At 45.8% G+C, this 25,741-nt stretch overlaps 2 protein-coding genes and 1 long non-coding RNA gene across 6 annotated transcripts in view; 1 reads left to right on the forward strand and 2 right to left on the reverse strand.

Moving 5' to 3' along the window:
* Positions 1-156: 156 nt before the first annotated feature.
* On the forward strand, positions 157-18,280 carry UBAP1L (ubiquitin associated protein 1 like). The gene is made up of 6 exons (XM_083713205.1): positions 157-221; positions 4,987-5,141; positions 8,037-8,831; positions 12,386-12,595; positions 17,096-17,194; positions 17,958-18,280. Exons 2-6 carry the CDS (start codon positions 5,010-5,012, stop codon positions 18,090-18,092), a joined length of 1,371 nt encoding a protein of 456 aa, XP_083569331.1. The 5' UTR covers positions 157-221; positions 4,987-5,009; the 3' UTR covers positions 18,093-18,280.
* Positions 8,161-25,461, reverse strand: KBTBD13 (kelch repeat and BTB domain containing 13). Of its 4 annotated transcripts, XR_014558037.1 has the most exons (3): positions 9,609-10,553; positions 8,636-8,802; positions 8,161-8,268 (listed from the first exon to the last, which is right to left on the reverse strand). XR_014558037.1 is itself a non-coding variant. In XM_083713208.1 (2 exons), the coding sequence occupies exon 1, from the start codon at positions 25,014-25,016 to the stop codon at positions 23,655-23,657; it is 1,362 nt and encodes a 453-aa protein (XP_083569334.1). In that variant the 5' UTR covers positions 25,017-25,461; the 3' UTR covers positions 8,759-8,802; positions 22,091-23,654. The 4 variants fall into 4 exon arrangements, 3 of the variants coding, with proteins under 3 accessions (XP_083569334.1, XP_083569333.1, XP_083569332.1); XM_083713208.1 differs by lacking the exons at positions 8,161-8,268; positions 9,609-10,553 and adding an exon at positions 22,091-25,461 and having other exon boundaries at positions 8,759-8,802; XM_083713207.1 differs by lacking the exons at positions 8,161-8,268; positions 8,636-8,802; positions 9,609-10,553 and adding exons at positions 17,221-17,332; positions 22,091-25,461.
* The window catches only part of LOC310831985, a 372,207-nt gene continuing 362,995 nt past the window's right edge, over positions 16,530-25,741 (reverse strand). The window contains exon 3 of the long non-coding RNA XR_014558089.1: positions 16,530-16,542. This is a non-coding gene — a long non-coding RNA (uncharacterized lncRNA). The remainder of the gene's footprint in view (positions 16,543-25,741) is intronic.

The following is a 25,741-nucleotide window of genomic DNA, read 5'->3' on the forward strand; positions in this document are numbered from 1 at the left end:
AAATTGGCGCTGCTTTCACACGTGTGGCTAGGCTTCTTACTCTTGGAAGACTTGATGATGCAAGCTAACCCCTTAAGCTGCTATAATCAGTAGCTTTAGAAAAGGGAGCCAGGCATTCACCTGACCTCCTTTGTAGGCACTTAAGTTTCCAAGTATGGGACAGAGAGCTGACAAGGTGCCTCTATCCTGCATCACAAGCAGCTAGTTGGTTTCTTCTTAAGGTAAGCTTAAATTTGCAAAGGAAATGCAGGCACTGAATGGTACGAAATGGAAAGATATCCCTCAAGATGTAGAAAAATGAATTTGAGTTAGTTATTGCTTTCATTCTAAAATGTCAAAGTCCTGCTGCGCGATGAAGTAAATACTCAAGCCTCTATATGTAAAGCTATGGCCTTACCTTCTTGTAGGTATGATTTGTTTCTCCACAACTGCTTGCTCATACCTCACTATGAGATACAACATGTTTTACTTGGTGAAAAGCTTTTTGATACACCTGCTTGATAACTTTCAGTGGCCTAGTATTCTACCTATAAATTCTTTGCTATTTTTCTACCCTTTAGTTATCTGTTATAGTCTTGCTAGATAGTGCTGGAGTTCATGTTAACTTCTCTAGCCTGGTGGATTTTGATGAAAACTAGTGATCCCTAGTTGCAAGTTTCTCAGTCCTCTCCCCCTACCCCCAGATCACGGTGGTGTTTTTATAACGCTGACATAATGTTTAGTTCTTAAATTAGAAGAGAAAAGAGGATGCCTTGTTGAGTCCCTATCTAATAGTTTCCACTTGTTTAATACCATCTTGCTCTATTCTAGTACCCTCTAGGCAGTGTTTTTTTCCTTTTAAAAAATATTTAGGGTACTCTCTTTTTGACTCAAGAAAATCACAGTTTTTTAGTTCAAATCAAGAAAAACAAATACAGTAAATGGACAAAAGTACAAAGATTCACAAAATGTTCAGGGGTATGTACCCCCAGAAAACAAAAGCACTGCCTCTCTAGGTATCTTATAGGGTGGTTGCTACTTTCTGCATTAAGCAAAATGCCACTTGTTTGTTTCTAAAAGGGGCATCATGCCTAAGAGTTTTATCCAGCGCTATCATTCTGCTTGCATAACAAACTTCCACTTGCACAATGGAACTCCCCCTCTTCTCCTTTAAGACCCTTTAATCAGGAGAGAAGGATAAGGGGAAATCCTGTTGTGTGAGCAGAACTCCATATGCACAACATTGGACACAACCCCAAGTATATTCTCTCCCTCAATCACTTGCATTCATATGATTTGACATGCCTCTAGGCATCATTAACCTGGTTTGGGCTATATGCCTTTGTTCCTTGAATTGCTGCAGGTACAGTTGTAAATTTTCTTTCCCCTTAAGATCAACAACTACGTGGCAGCAGAAATAATTGGAAACAGAATACTGTAGTATTGTTGCGTACTACAGTCCCTGAGCGGTGAGAGACTCCAAGGGTTCCTGTGTTTATCCAGAGACTGGTGTATTTAGGATATATGGCTTTATTTACAGATATATACAGCCTGAGCCCAGGATAGAGTGGTTTGCAATATGGATGCCCCAACAGATCTTGCTTCCCCATTAGGTTTCCAGGGGAACCCCAAGTCCAGCACAAACTCAGACATACCTTTGTGTCTCCAGCTTCCAGCATCAGCCAAGAAACACACAGCTCTCATACACAGCCTCCCCTTGGCCTATAGTTCACCTTGGATGAGGTGACATCCAGCCAGGTGGGGTAGGGATAGACCCCCACTGGGTTGTCTTTATAGCAACTTCTTTAGACATGTAACTAGTGGAACTTAACTGGCTAGCCAAAGTCAGAAGAACTGGTTTGACAGGTTTCATCTTACAGTATCTACCCCAGATACACAAGATCCAAAGTTTGGAAGGAATTCAGGGTCTTACCCAGACTGACCCCCCCCCCTCAAACCATAACAGTATGTTATACTGGGGTGATTAGACCAGGACCACCTGCTCCTTTATCCAGGATGAAGACAGGTGAGGTCAGGGGAAATTGCAGCTACAAAACTTCCCCCTTCACAATGGCTGTTCTTAATGCACAGGAGCAGTGGCGCACTGCTAGCCTGTTTGTATATCTTATGAAAGCATAGAAAATGGGTGGCCTAAGTCTCTAATTTGCCATTATTTCTTCTAATTACCATCCCAACTGTCTGATCCAGAGCCATAATCTCCAGTGCCAGGACATGTGAAATAATAATATAATTAAGCTACCTAAATGATATAAAGCAAGTAGCTAAAACTAGGAATAAGTCACAGAGCCAGCAGAGGAAATCGGAACGATAAATCATTCCCGTCATTGATCACTTTTACTCCTTGCTTCTTCTCCCTGCCCACCTCCCTCTGTGACATTTGTGTACGTTGTGGCTTATGTGAAAAGCGTCATTCGCATTATCTCAGCAGATGGTCTGAGCCCTGGGTTGGCTTCCAGATATGCTGCATGTGGAATGTATTAGCAAAAAGACAATGTGCAGCATGGCAGAGCTAGGAAGCGCCCATCTGGCTTCTCCACTCCAGCACCAGGAGACACAGATTTTGCATTAGCCACCCAGCAATAAATCCTGTTGAGATTAGAAACACCAATTTATAGCTGAGTGGCATTAAAAAAAAAAAGTCCATAGAGGAGCTTCACTCTTTTGAAGGAGCACATAGAAATTAGGAGGAGGCAAAGGGGATTGCTAACAAATCTTCTCCAGGATCAGTTAAGAAATGGAAGGTGCAAAGTAGGTAAAATAACATTGTTTATTGGGTGTACTCAGGCTTCTAGATTTCATAGCTTGTTGATCAGAAGTTGCCGACACTGGCTAATGAGGAGTTCTGCAAAATCCCAGCTTCCTGCTGCTTACACAAAGCCAATCCTATCAAGCAGGAGAAGAGTTTGTGCATTTTATGCTGCCATTCAATCTTGAGCTGTTCTCCGTGAGAGGTGGACATAGTGCAGTTTTCAAAGTGTCCCAGAGAGAAAGAAGGAGCTTTTGAAACTGCAGATCTGACTTTCAAAAGGCATTAGTCCTTTTAAAGTGTGTTGAGATGGTGAGGATCTTGAGAGTGGGAGGCTGGCTGCTCTTGCCTCACCTGCTTCCAGCTTGTGTCTCTCTGCCCTGCCCCGCAGAGTATATCTTATCTGACATAACACAGCACTCAACAGGAAAAAGTTTCCAACTTCTGCCATAAAGGCTTTTGATATAAAAAAAGCAATAATATTGTCCACTCTACTTCCTTTTACCTTGGGGCCACTCGCACAACCCACCATTTATTAAAGTAAGAAGTTGTTTTGCAAAGGGAAGGACATAACATTTTAGATAAATAAGAAAGTGAGTTAAATAGGAACAAACTGACCTCACCTGCAGCGGGGTTATGCTGATTCAAACTGTGGATGAACACTCATAATGAAATGCTCTATACTGAAATGTGTTCCTTCCATGTTGAAAAGTAGCCTGTTAGGTCATAGAATCATAGAATCATAGAGTTGGAAGAGACCACAAGGGCCATCGAGTCCAACCCCCTGCCAAGCAGGAAACACCATCAGAGCACTCCTGACATATGGTTGTCAAGCCTCTGCTTAAAGACCTCCAAAGAGGGAGACTCCACCACACTCCTTGGCAGCAAATTCCACTGTCGAACAGCTCTTACTGTCAGGAAGTAGGAAGAACTTCCTGACAGTAAGAGCTGTTCGACAGTGGAATTTGCTGCCAAGGAGTGTGGTGGAGTCTCCTTCTTTGGAGGTCTTTAAGCAGAGGCTTGACAACCATATGTCAGGAGTGCATATGGTTGTCAAGCCTCTGCTTAAAGACCTCCAAAGAAAGAGACTCCACCACACTCCTTGGCAGCAAATTCCACTGTCAAGATGTTCTTCCTAATGTTTAGGTGGAATCTTCTTTCTTGTAGGTTCGATCCATTGCTCCGTGTCCGCTTCTCTGGAACAGCAGAAAACAACCTTTCTCCCTCCTCTATGTGACATCCTTTTATATATTTGAACATGGCTATCATATCACCCCTTAACCTCCTCTTCTCCAGGCTAAACATGCCCAGCTCCCTTAGCCGTTCCTCATAAGGCATCGTTTCCAGGCCTTTGACCATTTTGGTTGCCCTCCTCTGGACACGTTCCACTTTGTCAGTGTCCTTCTTGAACTGTGGTGCCCAGAACTGGACACAGTACTCCAGGTGAGGTCTGACCAGAGCAGAATACAGTGGCACTATTACTTCCCTTGATCTAGATGCTATACTATTGATGCAGCCCAGAATTGCATTGGCTTTTTTAGCTGCCGCGTCACACTGTTGGCTCATGTCAACCAAGACTCCTAGATCCTTTTCACATGTACTGCTCTCAAGCCAGGTAAAAGGGTACTCTTGCACTTTCCCCCTGACATCCTAGTTTTCTTATTGCAGGGATCTCATTTTATTTTATTTGCTGTGGAGGAGCCTTCCGTCATGTAAACCGTGACCTGCAATCTGAAGTGCGACAGTTCAGACACTCGCCAACCCCCTGACGTCACAATGACCTATTTTCCTTTGCCCCTATGGTTTGAAATCAAAAGCACAAGGTTTTGTAAGCACCTGTGATTGGCTGACCATTGGTGCTTGCATAGCCAACCTTGCAGAGCACAGTTTCTCATTGGCTGCAGGAGGACGTTCCTGATGCAGGGCTCCCCAGTGATTCCATTGGGGCTCGCTGTCAGTGCCAATCAGTGTCTGCAAGCCTCACTTGCAAAGGACCAATTGGGAGCTTATTTTAAGCTTCTGAGTCTTTCTTTGGAGCCATGTCTTTACCTGCCTCACACCTGACCTAACATCCTATATGTGTGGCTTGGAAGCAATGGTCTCACTAGCCAAATGGACACATGTTGGGCTTAGTCCTGTGAGCTGGAGGTTCCCCACTTCTGTGATCAGCCCCAGGCACTGAGGAGGAGCTGAAGCAGAAGGAGTAACTAAGTCCAATCAATCTTCTTATTTTTTACTAGAGTGTAATGTAAGAAGGGGAGCCATGAATTGCCTGCAAGATGTACCTTTCAGAGTGACCGTAAGCGTTGCAGACGACTCCACAGAAGAGGCAAACTTTGTATCAGCGCCTGAGTTTGAGATGCCCAATTGCACGGAGGTCCTGATGTGTGCAATGGTAAATAAATAAATCTCTTCCAAATGTGGATATTAAAGGGGATTTTTTATGGGGGGGGTTTGGGAAAAAGTTTATTCTTTCATGTTACTGACTCTTTAGCCATTTCCATTTTCTAGTTTAGTATTCTTAAGGTCTAGAAATTTATTAATTAGAATAACACCTAGGCTCCACAGGCTTTTTATATGTACATTCCTACCCCTGGGAGGAACATTTTGCTGATGTTGAAAGCCTTTAACCTGACACCATAGTTCAGGGAAGTCCAGCTCAGTCCCCAATAGTTCCAGGTACCGGTATGTCTGGGAGGGACTCCTGTTTTAGGACTCCTGGAGAGTAGCTGCCAGAAAATATTCATAATATGGAGCTCAATGGATTGATAGTCCAAGCTGGTAAAAGGCAGCTTTCTAGGCACTTATAATGCCAGAATCACACCACAATAATAAGCATTCAAGGACCTTCTGAGCAGCACATTCCTCCTTCTCTTATTACTGTTTCCTCATTTTTTGCTGCTCTGAAGCAAAGTGTGATTTACCTTTTTGCCCAAACCTGGCAAACACGGGGCTTTTGCCTGCCCTAATTCAACCAGGATTAGGACTCACAGTTTGGGGCTGGTTTCCAGTTTGTCATTTGCAGGGCAAACACAAGCCATAGTTTGAGGCAGCCTACAAATGATGGGCTGCCTCAAATCAAGGCGGGGGAGAAGGTGGAGGAAGAAGTGTCCAGCGGCTCCCTTTAGCATTATAAGAAAAGGCTGGCTGCTGGATCAGGCCCAGGGGGACCCATCAAGTCCAGCACTCTGTTCTCACAGCAATGCCTCTCCACTTGTGATTTCCAGCAGCTGCTATGCAGGGCACCCTAACTCCAGCAGTGGAGGAACAGCAATGCCCAGTGCCGGATTTACGTATAAGCTAAACAAGCTATAGCTTAGGGCTCTACTCTCTTTGGGGGCTCAAAAAAAGAAAGAAAGAAAAAACCTGGATGTACATTTCCAAAATATAGATGAAAAAGAAATAAAATAAAACCTACATACAGCAACAGTGTTTTGTGTTGTGTAGGCTCCTATGATGTAAGTAATGAGCCCTGCCTGCTAGTCTGCTCCCTAAAATATCACTGGTTTGCTCATTTCTATATATAGGGTGCCTACATTCTGCATGGACTGGTTGCATGGCAACATGGGCAAATGGCTTTAGATACTTATTACATCCATAAATTACTATATAGCACATATTCAACACAAAAAACAGCGACAATTTGTTGTTGACAAAGGACAACAAGGCTTGGGGCCTCATCAAACCTAAATCCAGCCCTGGCAATGCCATTAAAGGTTCGTTCTTATAACACCAAGTCATGGTTCAGTGTTACATCTGAATTAGTCCTTGAAGTACATTAGCTAGCTGGAAAAATAGAAATTGCCTAATGAGCGTCAGTGAAGCGTATCTCTCCTGCTCCCTTGCAATATATGCAAATCAAATCCGTGACAAATTAACTTTCCACAGGCTTTTTTGAAGTATATTTTCATAACAGTCTTTGTAGCATAGACCCAGAGTGCAATGTTTACAATATCTCCTAGGTTACAAATATTGCCAGGGGGTTTTAAACATTGTATGGAAATTACCTTTTAGTCGCCTGGAAACTTGGGTTTGAAAAGCTAAAGCAATCTTCCGCTGCTGCCTATCAAGCCCTGTGTCCAGTTTATTCCTGCCAGTAGGGAGCATCATTGTGCTCTGGAAGATTGGTGTTTTGGGGAGTCATCTTAGTGGATCTTCTGCTATTATATTCAGGGTTTTGAGGAGAGGATGAAACAGTTCTAAGAAACCACCTTGACACACGTCTGCTTTCACTCCACACAAGTCGTATTTTGAAACACACAAATATGTGGGGAAACAACTTTCGTCCTAAGGCTGCATGCATTCTTGTTTTATTTATTTATTTCACAAAATTTATGTGCCACTTGACTGTAAAAAACAAAACACCTCAAAGCAGTTTACAAAAAGAATAAAACAATGAACTAATCAGTAAGAAACAGCTAAAAACAATTCTCTAAAACATTGAAAAAAAAATTAAAATCAAGGAGGAACTTAAAAAACAGATTAAAATACATGTCAACATTCTACGTATCTGGATAGTTGCCCAAACAAAAATGTTTTCCTTAGAAGGTGCTGAAAATGTTTTCCTTAGAAGGTGCTGAAAAAAGTACAGATGATGCTTCCTTGGCCTTCCTCTTTTAATATATATGAATTTTTATTAGTTTTTTGCACAAAATTTGACATTATTCAATTCACTTTCAGTATAACAATTTATTACACTTTGACTTTGCACCCTTACGTTTGTGATGTTCCTATTGTATTCCTTTACAGTATCTACATTTATTTTCTATTGTATTATAACTTAGATTACAATCATTTGTTTTTTTTCTCCTTCCCTTGCTTGTTATTTAGACCCTGCTCACGATTTCATTTGACAATAGTTCCTCCATGGCCTTCCTGTAAGGCTCTTAAACCTCCGGCTAGCCATTGTTGAAAATAAAATGTTGGACTGGGTCAGGGATGGGGAGCCTGTGGCCTTTCAAATATTGCTGGACCACAGCTCCCATCATCCTTGACCATTGGGCCATGATGACTGGGGTGACGTGAGGTGGAATCCAGGAACATTTGCTGGGCCACAAGTTCTGCATCCCTGGACTAGAAGGGCTTTGATTTGACCCTGCAAAGTTCTTTTTGAAGTTCTTAGCAAAGTCAGATGTTGGAAGTGGGTGGTCCTGTTGGGTTCAGGTGACCTCATCTGATTTGTGATTTACGGTAGCTCTCAAGTCCTGCCTCACAACCTTTGCTCATTTGGTCACTCCAGCTACAGCCCAAGGCCAAGAAGATGCTGACTCTCCTCCTTCTGTTTCCACAGCACGATTTCTCGCTGGAGAAGAAGGTGCTGTATTGGGTAGACTCCGCTTCTCGGCAAGACATCCCCTGGTACGAAGTGACCACTGACATCGTCCCAACGGCTCCGCCTTGCTGGCTGCTGCTGCTGGACTCGAAAGAGAGCTTCCCAGAGGCAGCAGGCCGCAAACTGACGGCTGCAGTACCCATCCGACGGTGTGCCAACCTGTGTGCTGTGGCGGAGAAGTTCAGCTGCACTGTGAACAAGAGCAGGCTGGCTAAGAAGGTGAGCAAGGATGGGTGCTTGGAAGAGCAAGGGTGCTCCGAAGGTGAGGAGTCTCCCTTGTCTTCCTCTGTCGAAAGCGACGGTGAAGAAAAGCCCTTCTCTGACTCCAAGCGTGTTCCCGGCACTTTGCCTCGTTTCCTGAGTCTTCCCCAATGTAGACCAAAGACCTCCCCAGTGCTGTTGGCCACCCCTTCGGAGAGCATCAGCCAAAAGCCTCCCCTAGTCAAGCAGAGGCAATCTATGCTTTTATTTAACAACGTGAAGCATGAGTTTGAAGGAGCCAGGAAGAAGCTCACAGCTTTCATGCTCCCAGGGAACCAGGCGGCAGCGGAACCCACCTTGGCGTCCAGAGCTTTCTCCCTCCATCAGCGCTCCCGGAGCAGTCGGAACCTGAGATATGGACCTACCTCTGATGTGTCTCTGGTGGGAACTCTCGCCCCAACGCCACCGACGACGGCTCCTTGCTGTAGCCCAAGGCCACTGACTGCAGCGGGACTTGTCCCTCCTATCCAAAAGCACAAGCCCACAGTTGCAGTAAGATATAATTCTTCTCTCTCCCCCCCCCCCTCCATTTTACAGTCTTAAAATTGCAGGTAAGGTTGGAAGGTTCTGTGAGTTTGGTTCTCTTAGTTTCTCAGCCATGCTGCAACCCAAGGCCACTGACTGTTGCGGCGCTTGTCCCTCCTAACCAAAAGAACAAGCCCACAACTGCAATAAGAAATCACTTTTCTCTGCTTCTTTCCCCTCTCCATTTCACAATCTAAAACTGAGCGTAGGGATAGAAGGCTCAGACAATTTCAGTTCTGTCAATTTCTCACTTTCCAGTCCTAAATTGAGTTATCCACATTTCTGCAGTAATATCCTAATTTTAAAGAAAAATCATCCTGGAAATTCTTCATAATTTTGTGTGACTTTCTCTTAACAAACACATTTTTGTGAATTTCTCTTAACAAGCACATTTTTGTTTGCAGTTTTGACTGATATACACATTTTTGCAAGCACTTTTTGGTAATATTTCTGTCCTTCCTTTTCACTAGCTTGTTAATTTTTTCCCCACTCCCCACAAAATACGCATTTTTGTAAACATTGGTGATTGGATAACTACTTTGCAAAATTTAGATAAATGCAAATTTTCATAGATGACTGTGTTTTGGTTCTCAGATTTTGACAGGAAGTATGAATTTGATACATTCATGTTTAAATATCAACCAAATCATATTTCTCCCCAATCCTTAATTCTAGGATTTTAGACTTTTTAGGTTTAAAAAATTGGAAAATGGAAACGTGTTGAAAATCAGCTGGCTTGCTTACCCAGCTGGGCTAAAAAGGTCTTGCTGCAGGTGGCAAATTCTGGGCACAAGTAAGTGATGGCAAAGTGGGAAGCTCTTGTACAGGACACCAGCAGCTCCCCTTTTCTGTGACAATTAAATTATGCACACAAAAAAGAAAATATTTGCAAATTGGCCAGAGTGAAGCCTAAAATGCACAAATATTGATTTTCCTGGCAGCAGAGTAACCCCACTGCAAAGCTTTGCTTCTGAGGTGGTGCAAGAACCTAAGGAAAGCCTCTCTGGAATTGTGATCTGTTGTGATTTACTTGACACCCAGTTGCCACTCAGGTTTGCAGTCATTAAGTGATGGTCATGCATAAAGGATCTGGCCCCCAGATATGGCTTCCTTGAGTCAGGACTCATTGCTGAGTTGCAGCTTGACTGAAGGTAGGTCCCAAAATGCATGCTTGGGCTAGAGGCAGATTCCATATTTGAAAAAAGTTTAGAGCAGGAGTAGGGAACCTCAAGAGGGTGTGTAGAAGCCAACCTATTGTACAAAAAGTAAAGTTTACATTTGTTGCTCTGCTAATTTTCGCCTCTGGCCCCGGCCACCACATGCATGTGGCCCTCAAAAGGTTGCCTAGAATGGAACAAGGCCCCTGGGATGAAAAAGATTCTCCAGACCTTGTCTGCCCAAAGCAAGCATGGACTCAGCATCATCTTCTGGTGAGACCTTGCCAGATCTTTTGTACTCCACGAGATTTTGCAAGAGCTCAACGAGATCTAGAAAGATATCACTGGGACCCGCCATCGGTGCTGATTTGTGGGTGCCGCTGAAAGCCCCTGAAAGATAAGGGAGGCTTCAGCGAGGCGAGGGGATGGCATCTTCCTCAATTGGCCTCAAGGTGGTCCTAAAAATATACATCTCAAGTGTCAGAAGCCAGGATAAAAAGAAGTGTCTTCAGCATTCATTGGAAGCTGTATAATGAAGGTTCCATTTTCACTTCTGGGGGGGGGGGGGTCCCAAGCGAGGACCTGCATAAACAATGCCCTCTTCCAGGTCACCCCCCAAGCTTCTGGGGGAAGTGGAACTACAATGAGGGCCCACTCTGCCAATCTGAGCACTATAGAGAAGGCTGTGGTATTTGATGCAGCTGCCTGGTTCTAAATGTCATTAACAAGGGGCCGGTTGACACCGTATGTGAGACGTGCATTTCTTCACCAGGACACCTGTTGAGTCTCTCTTGCTGAGCCCTTGTCCTTCTCTCTCAGCGTGTCACCTAGTTGTCCCTAAATCCATCAAAGGAGATAAGCCTCGAGGCAGCAAGGAGGCTCCAGCCTTGCTGACGTCTTTCAGCAACTGCCTCTTGGAAAGAAGATCAGGCTGTGAGCAGCCACCCGCCTCCTTTCCCCATTGACCTTGCTGTCCTTGCGTGCCTGGCCCAATTCAACCTACGCGTAAGGGATTGTTTCTAAGAAAATACTTCTTAGAAGGAAGCAGCAGTGGTGGCAGGCAGCTCTGGGGTCCAACCCTTGAGACTGGCTCCCTGCTTAGTGACCAGCTGCTGTAAAAGATAGGGCTGCCATACATCCGGTTTTCCCGGACACATCCGGGATTGGGCTGTCTGGGCAGGTTTTTGCTGAATTGGCAAAATGTCCAGGGAAACCCAGACATATGGCAAGTAAGGCCTCTGAATGCCTGTTGCTGTGAGTCATGAGTGGGGAGAATTGCTGTGGCACCTGGATCCTGTTTCTGGTTTCCCAGAGGCAACTGGGTGGCCACTGTGAGAGCAGGATGCTGGTGAATTTCAGAAGATTTAAGTCCGGTTTTTCTTTGGAGGAATTGGCCACTCACGATCGCTGGAAAATATGTATGGAAAATAATAAATATTATTATGAAAAAAGAGAACAGGATGCTGGACTAGGTGGGTCCTTGGTCTGATCCAGCACATAGCTTTGAGAGTTAAACTGGTCTGAATCAGTCATCTTGGATGTAGAAGAACTTCACAGAACTGAACCGTTGCATTGAACTGCGATGCACTTTCCAACTTACTTGGTTGGAAGATGGAGAGCTGGTGTAGAAACCTCTGGCTTTTGTGTGGCTGGAATGCAGCCTACTGGAGGGAGGTAAGAATCTCATCCATTGCTCCGCCCACTTTTGCCTCTGGCCCCACCCACCTTTCATACAGGGCCCTCATAAGGCTGCTCCCTCAGGCCCAAAATGGTTCCTCAGCCATGGTGGTAGAGCTGCTCAACCTCAGCACCGCTCAGGCTACCATGTCTGGAGAAGAAACTGGAAAGAAACAAGTCTTTGAACTGGTCCCCGCCGGTGTTTTGACTCCAGTTTAAAAACTGGACAGAAGTGTCTCGACAAAGCACTTCAAGCACATCCATTTCAGATGCAGGTTTAATTTTTTGCTTTCGAATGTAAACACATATCCAGTCTCCATTGTTGTCAAATCAACCTTTGTCATCTCCCTGGAAACATAATAATAGTTCCCATCCAAGGAAGGGTCACTCACATTTTGAAATAAACTTCAGAAGATTAAAACAGGATGTCTAAAATCAGAAAACCAAAAGGGGGGTTGTTCCAAGTAGGGGAATTTTCCGGGCATCTTCTGTGGTCTGACTAAATTTAATTTAATGACTCCAGGCCATGCTTTTGAGCACCCACAAACCTTGTACATCTTCCAGGGGGCAGGGAAAAAACCCTTTTTAAAGCCTTGAAGAGTACAGAATTTCTCATAATGATGTCTGTAAATTAACCAGCATGATGATCTATGTTTATTTTTATTCTCTCTCTCCCCCCCCCCCCAGTCCCTGAGCCCTTATTCCTGCCTTCCACCCCCTCCTGGAGAGCAGCAGCTTTGTGGTTCCCACAGAACTCATCCTGACTCAACAGCTGACCTGCTCTCGGCGCTCAGCCAAGAGGAGCGCGACCTCATTGAGCCCGTTTTAGCTTTGGGTTATCCGATCCGCCGGGCGATCCTTGCTCTGCAGAAGACTGGGAGACAAAGCTTGGGTCAGGTCAGTGGAGGCTGGTTCCTTTCTCTTGAACACCAGGGAACACGTTGTTTGTGAATGCAGTGAGTGCGAATCATGAGGCCACAGCTCAGGAGCACAGCTCATAGACATGACTTAGGCCCCAAATACCACCTTCTTCCCTACAGACTCACTTGAGTGTTAAGATCAGTAGAAATACAATGCACTAGGTTGGATAGACAATAGAAGGTGAGGGACACAGGGCAATGCAGACGGGTTGGGAGGGAATCATCTTATAAAATAGACATACAAAATGGCTAACTTAAAAGCCATTGCACTAAATGTGAGGGGATTGGGAAAGCCTATCAAATGAAAATGCATCACCTTGTACATAAATGCCATGAAACCACACATTGTCTTCCTGCAGGAAATGCATAATCCACGGCATATATAAAAACATAGTAAAACATAAAGCATTAAAAACTTCCTGATACAGGGCTGCCTTCATATGTCTTCTAAAAGTTGTGTAGTTCTTAATTTCCTTGACATGAGGACGTTCCACAGGGAGGGTGCCACTAATGAGAAGGCCCTCTGCCTGGTTCCCTGCAATTTTGCTTCTTGCAGTGAGGGGGCCAAGCAGAAGACCCTCGGAGGAGCACCTCAGATGTTTTCAGAGCCCACCCTATTCCTGTGACTGAAATATTTTTCATCTGTTTTTAATTATGAACCCTAACCCTAACCCCCCCCCCCGTGTCCTGCTGTGAAGGGCTAACAACAACAGCAGCAGCAGCAGCAGCTAAAAATCCCAGTTCAATCTCAAGAACTCCAGAAAGGGGTGAGAAAGACCCCTGCCTGAGGGTGTTTCTGTCAGTCATTGTAGACCAGAGTGGGTGGATCTTTTCCAGGCAGGGGCACATTTACTTCCAGGAAGCCTTCCAGAAGCTGCATGTCAGAGGTGCACACCCTCCACCATCCCTGAGATGAAAATAGGGGCATTCTATTCCCTGTTCAGGGAAGTTTTTAATGACTGGTATTTTAATATTTTGTTGGGAGCCACCCAGAGTGGCTGGAGCAACCCAGTCAAATGGGCGGCATATAAATAATAAAATTGTTGTTGTTGTTGTTACATCAGTATCATTGCTAGTATGTATTGATTTGGGGTATTCCTTTCCCCCAGGTTTCTCGAAATGCAATACATAAATTCAAAGATTTCTGGGCTTAAAATGCTGCAGCTTTGTGTGTTTTCTTCTAATAACTTTTGTACTTGACCAGGAAGAAATGTTCAAGCAGTGATACTGATGTAGAATAGAATGTCCCTATTTTCAGGCTAGGAATGTTGGAGGGCATAAAAGGGGGGCAAGGAAGAGAGAAAAGTGGGTGGAGCAATGACTGTGAACTTTACATTTGTACAGTTGGCTAGTTTCTACACACAAACACACCCCTCTCCATCTTCCATGCAGGCAAGCAAGAGGCATGATCAGAGTTTATGCACACATTCCAGCCAGGCAAAAACACTTGTGGAGGTTGTAAAACAAAACCAATGAAGGGTGTGGCTCAGGAAGAGTCCATGGGGCCAGATAGAGAGCATACCCTCCAACATTTTTCTGATGAAAATAGGGACATCCTATTTATTTATTTATTTATTTATTTATACATACATACATACATACATACATACATACATACATACATACCCCACCCATTTGATTGGGTTTTCCCAGCCACTCTGGGCAGCTTCCAACATATATAAAAACATAATGAAACATTAAACATTGGTGGAAAAAAACACCTTCCTTATTCAGGGCTGTCTTCAGCTGTCTTCTAAAGGTTATACAGTGCTACCTCGGGTTACAGATGCTTCAGGTTACAGACGCTTCAGATTACAGACTCCGCTAACCCAGAAATAGTACCTTGGGTTAAGAACTTTGCTTCAGGATGAGAACAGAAATCACACGACAGCGGCAGCGGGAGGCCTTATTAGCTAAAGTGGTACCTCAGGTTAAGAACAGTTTAAGGTTAAGAACGGACCTCCGGAACGAATTAAGCTCCTTGGCTGGGGGGGAGGGGTCGCATAACTCCATATCCTCCAACATTTCTCCAATGATAAGAGGGACATCCTAAGGAAAAGCAGGACATTCTGGGATCAAATCAGAAACTGGGGGATGGCTTCTGTAAATCCGGGACTCTCCCCAGAAATTCGGGACACTTGGAGAGTCTGAGAGAGACTTGGAGGGCTATATTAGCCCCTGCCTGAAGTTCATTTGAAGTCTGCAATGAATTATTAACACATCAGTCATTTTAATTTGCACAAGGCCCTCCAATCCATATTAATCCTTGCCTAATCTCCTGAGAAAGAGGTGGTGGTTCTTTCCATTTTGCCACAGTGAAGCTGTGTGGCATTGCCAAAGCCCTCTCAGTGAGTCTGTGGCTAAGGGCGGATTTTGAATGTCAGACTTTCATGCCCATCACTCAGTCCTCTAGCCATCTGTGCCATCTTCAGGCCTACAGAAGGATACTGTTTGCCTGCAGATGAAATTGGGGTGTGTTTGTTGTGGTTGTTGTCGCAAGTTAATGCTCAGTATTAGCCTTTTTTCCAGGGATTGCTGATTCCCCTCTGTGTGTGTTTGTGCACTGGGAATGAATAGCATGTGAGGCATTTAGGAGGGGTGCCACTGGGAATTGTCCTGTCAGCACTCCAAGAACAATGGGGGAAGCCAAAAATAGATCGTCCCTTTGGAGTGTCGGAGTGCCCTTCTCAGCGTGTCCCAGGCAGATCTCTGGCCCCATCCTTGCATAACCTCCTAGCATGCAGGATGTTTGAGGCTGCCCCAGATCTGAATGGGTCAGGAAAGGCATCAACTAATGTCCATCAGTGGATCTAGATCATCTTGATGGGATCCTTGAAATGAAAAGATCAGAGGGTCTGATTCAATGTGGTCTTCATGCATTTCAGGATAGGATGAGAGAATTCTTGCAAGGTTGATGATGTAGATTTCTCCTGGTTTCTTCTACCTTGGAATGGTTTCCTCTTTCTTTTGTACATTTGTTGTTTTTGTTTTTATTATGTGTTTTGTAGTTTTATATCTTGATTTTATTCTGTGAACCACCCCGAGTCCCCTAAGAAGTGCTTTTTTTCTGGGAGGATGCATACCCCTAAACATTTTGTAAATCTAACAGGAGAAGAAACTAACAATTGTGTTGTTGTTTTTTAAAAAAAATAGTTTCTTCTCTAGCATGGTGAATTGTCAGTTCCATTGCTACCCCCGATGGTGGCTTCATTTCCTGTCACGATGTTTCCTGAGTCTCAGACGAAATGAGAGTACCCTTAAACATTTTTAAAGAAAAAAAAGCACTGCCCCCGGATATAAGGCGGTATAGTAATAATAATAATAATAATAATAATAATAATAATAATAATAATACATTCATCTTCCATCTTTAGTTAATCATAAAGTTATGAACTTAACACAAGGGCAGCTGCATTATTTTTCTTGCCAGAGTTATTTTTGAATCAAACTAATAACCCATTTTAGAAGATAGGGAGCGGGGGACACACAGGGTTGCATGCAGCTTATTTCTACTCATTGCAGACCAATGAAATTGATAGGCCTAAGCTGGTCTTGTTTATAAATTTCAGTGAGTCTACCTCGGGTAGTGCTAGCATTGGATGCAACCTATTGTGACCAGGGTTGTAGTGGGTGGGAGAGAAGAGCAGAAGCCAGAGGCTTGTTTTCAAAAAAGCGAGAGAATAGGATGTGGTGGTATTCTCCTTCCTTGGAGAGAACGGAACTTAAGACTGGGGAAATGAGAAACAGAGAGAAAACAAAACTGACAGGTTTACCCATCCCTATCTACAAAGAAGGGTGAGTGGGTAGATAGAGAGACCGTGTGGTGTAGTGCTTAGAGCAGGCTTCCTTAAACTCAGCCAGTGTGGTGTAGTGGTTAAGAGTGATAGACTCGTAATCTGGAGAACCGGGTTCGCGTCCCCACTCCTCCACATGCAGCTGCTGGGTGACCTTGGGCTAGTCACACTTCTCTGAAGTCTCTCAGCCCCACTCACCTCACAGAGTGTTTGTTGTGGGGGAGGAAGGGAAAGGAGAATGTTAGCCGCTTTGAGGCTCCTTCGGGTAGTGATAAAGCGGGATATCAAATCCAAATCCAAACTCTTCTCCAGATGTTTTTGGCCTACAACTCCCATGATCCCTAGCTAGCAGGATCAATAGTCAGGGGCGGTGGGAATTGTAGTCTCAAAAACATCTGGAGGGCCGAGTTTGAGGAAGCCTGGGTTAGAGTGTCAGACAAGGACCTGGGAGGTCAGAGTTCAAATCCTCCACTCAGCCATGCAACTCACTAGGTGACCTTGGGTCAGTCGTTGCCTCTCAGCCTAACCTACCTCACAAGGCGGATTAAATGAGGAGGGGGAGAACTATGTATGCCACCTCGAGCAACTTAGGTGGGATACAAATATAATAAGTAAGTAATAGCCCTGATTCCGGGTGGTGTGCTAGCTAGCTAGCTAACTTCCCCTTTGCCTTCCCCCAACAGTTCCTCAGTTACCTCAGTGCCTGCGACAAACTTCTGAAGCAGGGGTACGAGGAGGCTCAGGTCGAAGAAGCCATGGAGATGTTCCAGAACTCAGAAAAGGTCAGAACACCCAGCCTTTTTTTTTTTGCACTTCAGCCGCAGGGTCTCCTGCTGGGTGCAGAGACTGAGTAGGGGGTATAAATGGCTTGGCAGTTTCCTCTCATAACCCTGGCATTGAGCTGCTTGGGGCTGTATAAGCTAAAAATAAGTAAAAATCTATTTTATTTCTTTATACACTGCTTGATAGCAAAAATAGCAAAAAACAAACAAACACACACACACACCCTCAAATCTGTTTAAGAAAGGTAAAACAGTGAAATCAAGAAGAAGAAGAAACCCCATTGTTCCCAATGTAGATCTTTATCCCCTTAACATTTTTCCCGACGTAGATCTTCTCACTCCTTCTTCCCCAGCAGGGTGTGTGCCGTTTTTTGGTTGCCCTCAGGTTCCAAAATGTATGGGGCTGGACCTCTGCAGGCATATACACCATGTTTCAGGGGCACCACCTGGGGAAGGTGTCTGGAGGGGCAAGGGCCCCCCAAATTTCCCCTCAAAATTCCACAGTGGGTGTGCAAGGATGTTCCACGGCATGCTGACATCATACGCCACAGGGGGTGCTGACGTTGCATGGTCCCAGCCCCCTCAATCTCAGGGGCAAAGGGGAGTTGCTTGCCTTGTTCAAGTATCCATCTGAACATTGAAGCCCCTTCACCAGGCCTGTTTATCTTCAGTTGCTTTTGTCCTGAGTGAAGCAGTTGTGGGACGTGCACTGTGTGTCCCCCCCACCCCGATGCCTGACTTTTCCCTCTGCTTCTCTTTGCAGGCAGCAGAATTCCTTCACCTTCTGGTCCAGTTCAACGACATGGGCTTCCAGCAAGCAGACATCAAAGAAGTCCTCTTGCTGTGCGAGAACCACAGAGACAAGGCGCTTGAGGAGCTCATGACAAGGACCCAGTGAGCGGCAAGAGGGCCTTTTTCCATACTGAGAAAGGGCAGAACATGCCATAAGCCCCACGGCATGTGATTCAGAGAAAGCTTTGAATGTCAGAACCCAGCTGGAACAACCAAAATCCCATTGGATCAAGCCCCCTGCCTCTGGGAAGTGCACAAGCAGGGCTCACCCATTGCTTTTTACTGGCAGCTGGTACAGTGGTACCTCAGGTTACATACACTTCAGGTTACATACGCTTCAGGTTACAGACTCCGCTTACCCAGAAATAGTGCTTCAGGGTAAGAACTTTGCTTCAGGATGAGAACAGAAATCGTGCTCCAGGGGTGCGGCAGCAGCAGGAGGCCCCATTAGCTAAAGTGGTGCTTCAGGTTAAGAACAGTTTCAGGTTAAGTACGGACCTCCGGAACGAATCAAGTACTTAACCTGAGGTACCACTGTACTGTGAAGTATACTGCCTCTGGACAGTGAGGCTCTATATGCCGTCATCTTTAATAGCCACCTCTGAATTCTTCTAACTCTATCTTTTCAAAAGGCATTTGAGTTAGTGACCACCCCGCTCCATGTTGTGGTAGCAAAGGCTAGTTAAGAGGCAGAGTGTCTTAAAATCACTGCAAGGGAATCGCTTCTAGTTGCATCGCACGCTCTGCTCGGGCTTGTGAAAGACCAACATTTTAACACAAACTTCTTCTGCATAACCTGCACCTGTCTGCAAACAGATCCACAGCGCGACTTAAGATGTTCCTGTAGCCTAAGGGTGCCTCCAGGTTGCCAGCATTTTGCAGTGCACTTTGGGGAGGTTTAGATTTGTGCAATAAAAACTGATTCGCATGTGTTAACCTGGAACAGCAAACCCACTTAAAAAGAAAGAAAAGTTAGGAAAATGGGGCTGGGGGGAGAGAGATGCATTGAAAAGTGCAAGATGGGTGAATGATAAATGGGAAGGTGCATAAATACCCTGCAAGCAATTCAGCATGGATTCAGGATGAATGTTCATTGCCACAAAACCACCCTGGAAACAAGTAAGAACAAATGCTTAATAAAGGCTGGATGTAGCCTGTGTAAGCTTTGTGCCAGCAAATCAGGATGAACGTTCAATAAACAGGTCATTTGGGCATACCCATGCTCCCATTTCCTGGCCAATGCCCTGACTTATTTCAGTGATGCAACGCATTTTTAATGGACTCCATCAAAGACTGTACAGACCTAAGAGTTCTCTGAAAAGTGGGCTGAGCGAAGCTGAGAGCTTCCCACTGTACAATCCTCCAACACACACACGCATCCCAAACCACAATACCTGCATTTCCAGGGTAGGGAATGCAACTTCTTAATTTACTGCAGGGCTCAGAGTCTTCAGCTTATTATGGCTGAGCAACAACTCCTTATTTGAAATAAGAAACCAAGACTGTTTCCAATCAAGTAATTCTTTATTTTTTCCTGCCACCGTGAATGCCCAATTGTCTTTCCTTGAGATACAGCAAAGTGATACCTGTTTGTCTTCCAGCCAAATAATAAAAAAAGTATTTGTGTCTCTTATTAAAGGAGAAAGGGGAAACAAATATGATAGTCAGCTGAATGTAACAGAAGAAAACAAACATCCTTTGAGGTTCATAGGTACAGCATATTTCTCTCAAATAAAATGGCACGTTCCCAATAGCTGGTGTGTTTGTGCTCTTATTTCAGGGAGAGACGGATGAAAGCCCAGGGCAATACTTAATATTTACCAACCTCCTTCCTGACACGTTGCCGTCCCATTGCTTACAAGCTGTATTACAAGGCTGACAATGTTCAGAGCAGTGGAGATTGCTCCTCTGTGGCAAATGGGGGCCCTGCCCCACTATGCACAGTCTGTCCTCAGCCAACCCCACCTGCCTATCAGCTTCCTCCGTTGCCCCAGTTTTGCCCTTGTAGAACTCAGCAGGGAGAGAGGATGGGAGTAAGTTGGCCTTGTCTCTCATTGGTCCTGGCTCTGCCTCTCATTGACTCTGGCTCCACCTACTGTTGGCCTCCCTGCCTTCTAACCTACCAATCTCTGGTTCAGAGCTAGAGTTTTTGCCAGGTTTTCAAACTGCAGCAACACAGAAGAAGAAGAAGAAGAAGAAGAAGAAGAAGAAGAAGAAGAAGAAGAAGAAGAAGAAGAAGAAGAAGAAATAATTTTATTAATTGTACCCCACCCATCTGACCGGGTTGCCCCAACACATATAAAAACATAATCAAACATTAAAAACTTCCCTGTACAAGGCTGTCTTGGGATGTCTTCGGAAAGTCAAGCAGTTGTTTATCTTCTTGACACCCTGATGAGAGGGCATTCCACAGGGAAGGTGCCACTACCGAGAAGGCTCTGTGCCTGGTTCCCTGTAACTTTACTTCTGGCAGTGAGGGAACTGCCAGAAGACCCTTGGAGCTGGACCTCAGGCTGAATGATGAGGGTGGAGACACACCTTCAGTATTCAGTAGTTAAAACAAGGGCAGTCTAAAGCAGCGTCCCATGAGAATGTAGAGAATGCTCTGTTCATCTCTGTCTCCCTGCTGCAGAACTACAAATTCCCAGGGTGGCCAGGCAGACACGGAATCATTATTTGTTTGCTACATTTCTATCCCACTTTTCCTCCAAGGAGCTTAAGGCAGTGTACATGGTTCTTCCTCTTGGCATCTTTTCCTCACAAACAACCCTGTGAGGTAGGTAAGGGTGAGAGATGTTGTGGCTGAGCGGGGATTTGAACCCAGGTATACCCCAGGCCTTTGCCCAACACTCTAATCACTACAGTACAGTGATGATCAGAAGCAGCTTGTTGGGTGGGGTGGAGCTGCTCCACTAGCCTCCCTGCTGGTGGGTCACTGTTGCTATGGCGAGAGAGTAGGGGAGACGGTGGGAAGGTCGGTGGGGTGGGAACACACCAGCAGAGTTTATCCAGCCACTGAGTTTGCACCTCCCTGACCTCCCTGCTTTTCCTAACCGTCAGCAAGAGCAATCCACCTGCCGCCAGGCTAGCTTAGCGGCTCCGCCCCACCTGGTGAGCCACTTCTGCTGTCAATCAAGCCTGTTCATTTTTGTGGCATAAATAATATGACCTTAAAGTTAGCCTAGTCAAGGGCCTGAAGGCTTCTATAAACATACAGAACATAACATGAACAACACTGGCAAGCTGGAGTCAGATCAGCAGCCGTTACCAAAAACAGTCATGAATTGCATGTGGGGCTTTTTTTCTTTTCTTTTTTACAGCAAGTCTGGCTTCAATCACAGTCCATCAAGGAAAATGCCTGGTGCTCCATAGCTGTGGCTCAGCTCAAACTGTCCTTCCTCCTCATATTTGAAGAGATGCATATCAGCAGGGAGATGTTTGCAAAGGCTTGATGATCTGGGCTTAACTGCGTCTTTGGGGGCTGGGCATAATTAATGATGCTTGTTAAAACGGCACTCTCTGGATTGAGTCCAAAACTTTTGGATGCAAAGGAAAAAGGTTTTCTCCGTATGCTCAACCCTGAATCTGAGTTAGTCTGTGCTTTATTATGAAGCTAATAATTTCCTAACCACTTAAAGCCTGCCACAGACTGAATTGTGGGGCATATAAAACTTAGAAACACAACTTCATTGCAGGGTATAGATATTACTGGCATAACCCTGGAGAAACCCACAACACTCTGCACAGGGCAATACTTCATTTGGGGTTGAACTATTTTTGTATTTCTTTATAAAAAGAGGTTTGTCAGGGCCTTTGGGCCCTGACAAAGTGCCTTCAAAGTGGTATGCAAAATAAAAACACCAAGCAAATCTGAACAATTAACAAATAAAAAACCAGAGCTCGTTCAAAGAAAAAGAAAGACAACTGGGATCAATGGCTTCCATCTCAGGTAAAAAGTCAAGCCAAATCAATGCTCTGTATTCTTGAAAGTTATCAGAGATGGGTCTTGTCTTAAGTACCAATGGGACTTAAGCATGTTTAACTGTCTCTGATTGTGGTCAATTAAAAAAAAAGACATTCTCAAAATGTAGTTCAGTTACTGACCTTTCACGTCTACATTTCCAGTGCTCCAGTTTGGGATGCCTGAAACACCCTTCTTCTAAAAGCTGTGCGTGTTAATGTCAGCAGCTTTTCACTCTGAGAATTAGAGAGCACCACCTAATCCTTTTTCACCTTCAGCAGAAGAGAAGGGGAAGGCCTGTGGCTCCGTGACAGAGCACCTGCTTTGCATGCAGCAAGTCCCAGGTTCATTCTCCAGCAGTATCTCCAGGCAGGGCTGGGAAAGACTGAAGAACATTCTGGAACCCTGGAGAGGTGCCAGCAATACTGAGGTAGATGGTCCAGTGGTCTGTATAAGGCAGCTTCCTATGTCCGGGGGGGACGGTGAGGCTACAGCTCAGTGGTCAACCACCTGCTTTGCATGCAGGAGGTCCTCAGTTCAATCCCTGGTATCTTTAGGTAGGGCTTGGAAAAACCTCCATTCTAGAATCCTGGAGAGCGGCTCCCAAGCAGTGTAGACAATGGTGAATCACATAGGTAATGGCCTGACTTCCTATGAGACTCATCAAGATGGACAAAAACAATGGTAGTGTTATGGACTGGTTGGCACAGACGAATGGAGGAACCAACTGGGGAAATACACACACACTGAGGCAAGAAGGCTCAGAGACTGGTGAGTGTTGGTGGGGCAATGATGAGTGATCAGAGGGAGAAGAGGGAGAAGCCTGGGAGGAGGAGGTGTCAAAAGCTGAAGAGGTAACAGGGTTTAGTGAACTGGGAGAGTCCAGAATCAGAGGCAGAAGATGAAGCAGGAGGGTGGGAGGAGGGAGGCCAGGAGGCAGAGATAAGTCAAGCTAGTGAAGCGTCATAGGTGTCTCTCCTTCCTGCTGCTCCCAGAACCAGGAGAGGCATGAAAAGGGCAAATGAGAGATTGGCTGCACGCAGGTGCGGTCTCCGATTGCTTGGGGAAATCCCTGGATAGAAAGCGACTTAGATGGCTCTGGGGAGGCGGGGAACTTTCAGTCTCAGGAACTGATTCATGGGGTAAAGACCTACCGGAGATAAGTTGCTTTGCTTATTCGGCCTGACACTCTGTCGGGTTTGTGCTAATAAATTGCTAATTCCAACTTTGAATGGTGTGATGTACTGCCAGCTTGCTCTGCGAGAGGTAGATTCCGCCACTCAGCTGGGCGTAGGCCAAAATGAACATGACCCCCTCAGTGCATAAATCTCCTCCTAGTGCCGCTGGCTTCCTGCCAGTGACTGGCTCCTCCTGCTTGCTGGTCGCCACTTGCTGCCCCCCCTCTACTTGGCCCAGTTTGGTATGACAAATATGTCTGTGGAAACCATATTGCTTGAGGCCCACGGAACCACAAGCCCAGCTGACATTGGAAGAGCAGAGAGCTGTGTTACAGTTGGTTCTGGTGCAAGCTAGCCCTGAGGTTCCTGCCGTGAAATGTTGCTGGCCCAGAAGGTGCAGAGAGTGTCGACTGAAAGCTGGGGTGATTTCACAACCTTTAGATTTAAATTTGGTGGTGTTGCGGGACGTATGGCATAGAAGGAAGGCAACGTGGGTCCCTGAGAAATTCATCTAGCAGAGACCGGCTCTCTAAGTTGCGATGCTGTGGTCTTTCTTTGGAAGCCTGAGAAGGAAGGTTTGCAAAGAACCAGCCCTTGGAAATCCAGCTTTCTGCTTTTTGGATTTCCATGTGTTCCCCTCTATGGTATACATCAGAGTGAGCATCTTGTTGACCGTGTAGACTGTGTCCCCTTTGATGACAGCCGTGAAAAGGGCCCCTTTGCTGTTCACATACTGCCCTGGTAGAGATGTCCACTGCATCGTGGTCAGGTTGAAGCAATCCATCATGCAGCGCAGGAAGTCGTCGAAAGGCCCGTTCCGCACAATGTAGAGGTTGTCCCGGTGAGCCACCATGCAGTGGCCGTAGCTCTGAGGCCTGTTGAGGGTGGAGATGGGATGCCACTCGTCTTTCTGAGGCTTGTACTCATAGATCATGGTGGTGTCGAGAGGCTTCCACAAGCAGACGAAGATGCGCCCCATCGCTTGGGCGCAGGGCACCGCTGTGGTTGGCTGGGGGAGGTCAGAAACAAATCTCCAGGTGTTGGTGGAGATGTCATACTTCTCCACCGACTTCAGGGCGGCCTTCCCAAACTCCCCACCTATGGCGTAGAGGCTGTTCTCTTGGGCTGTCAGAGTGAAGTCGTAGCGCAGCTGCTGGGGCCCGGGGAACTCACTCCAGACGTTGGCCATCGGGTCGTAGCAAAAACTCCGGTTCACGATGTCTTTGTTGTAACCGTAGACCCCGCCCACAATGTAAATCTTGTTATCCAAGGTGGTTATGCCGGCTAGGAAAGTGCTGGCTGTCAGCGGTAAGCAGGAAAGTGTCCTCCAGGTGTTACCTTCCTCGTCCAGGTAGCAAACAGTTCTTGAGAGGTCCTCCAAGAACTCAAAGGTGGGCGTGTGAGCCCCTACCGCCACAAACGTGCTGGGGATGATGGACTCCACATAATCCAGAAGGTCTGGAGAGAGGCAGTCGAGGTACTCCTCCAGGTCCGAGTAACTGTCTCGTATGTACAGTGCGGCACAATGAAAGAGATCCAAGAGGCCAAAGATGGCGGCTGCCTGGTAGAGCAGAATGCAATTGTCTGTATTGATGGAGGACATCAAGTACTTGGCCAGGGTCTTGACCTGCAGGAACGAGGCACACTCCACTGCCCTGAGGTTCTCCTCGCAGCTCAGGATCGGATGCTCCCCTTCCAGGACTTTCAGCATGACAGCGAAGCCTGTGGCGCTCAGATCTCTGATCTGGATCTCCTTCTGGGTGCTCTCTCTCATGCCGGATTGGAAGAGCGCCCGGAAGTATTCGCTGTTCTCCACCAGGAGAGCCTTGTCCACCGAGAAAAACTCCTCTTCCACCTGGATCCGCACCCTTTCGTCCAGTGGGGGCTGCATGGCCCAGCCAAGGCTTACTCCCGTGTCACCACGGGAGCTCTTGCACTGCCTAGTCCATTGTCGGCAAGTGCTCTGCAGAGATCAGAGGGCTCTTCATATATGTCACGGTGGGTGTGATTTCTATCTTCCTGTATCTGTCTGAGTAGCTAAGAAGCTGCAAACTCTGTCATATAAATACCCTCTTCTAAAGATAGCTGTGGTTCATGTGACCAAGGCTGCCAGCAACATGAGGACCCCCCAGGTCTTTCCAAAGTAAGGGCTACAGTGTTTGCTCCATTCCAATGCAAAGGAGTGGCTTTTTTGGGGGGGAGGGAGAGGTGTTGAGACTACACAGATCACCGGAGGTCACTTCCAATTCAAGGTGAATGCAGTCTGAAGGGAGGTGGCATTCACAGGGTCTAGAGAAGGCAGACATGAGGCTTGTAGAATCTACTTGGAGTGGGTTTTTTGGGGGGTAGGGTTGTGGGGAGAAGTTCAATTACATTCGCATTAAGAGGCAAACCAGCCTAATTCACATTTTCTGGAACAATGCATTGGCTGTTTCAAAGCCATCCTTCAAACATCTTGTTTCTCCGAATTTTGCAATGCTGCTCTCCAGCGAAGCAATGTGCGCAAAAAAACTAAGGGAAAGTATGCATAAAATGCACATATCAGTGAAAGATAACATACAAAAAATGCATTGATCTAGGCAGAATTGCATGCAAAAATGTGCTTAATTATTAAAA

Source organism: Podarcis gaigeae (genome assembly GCF_964106915.1).
Source record: "Podarcis gaigeae genome assembly, chromosome: 14".
Lineage (NCBI taxonomy): Eukaryota > Metazoa > Chordata > Lepidosauria > Squamata > Lacertidae > Podarcis > Podarcis gaigeae.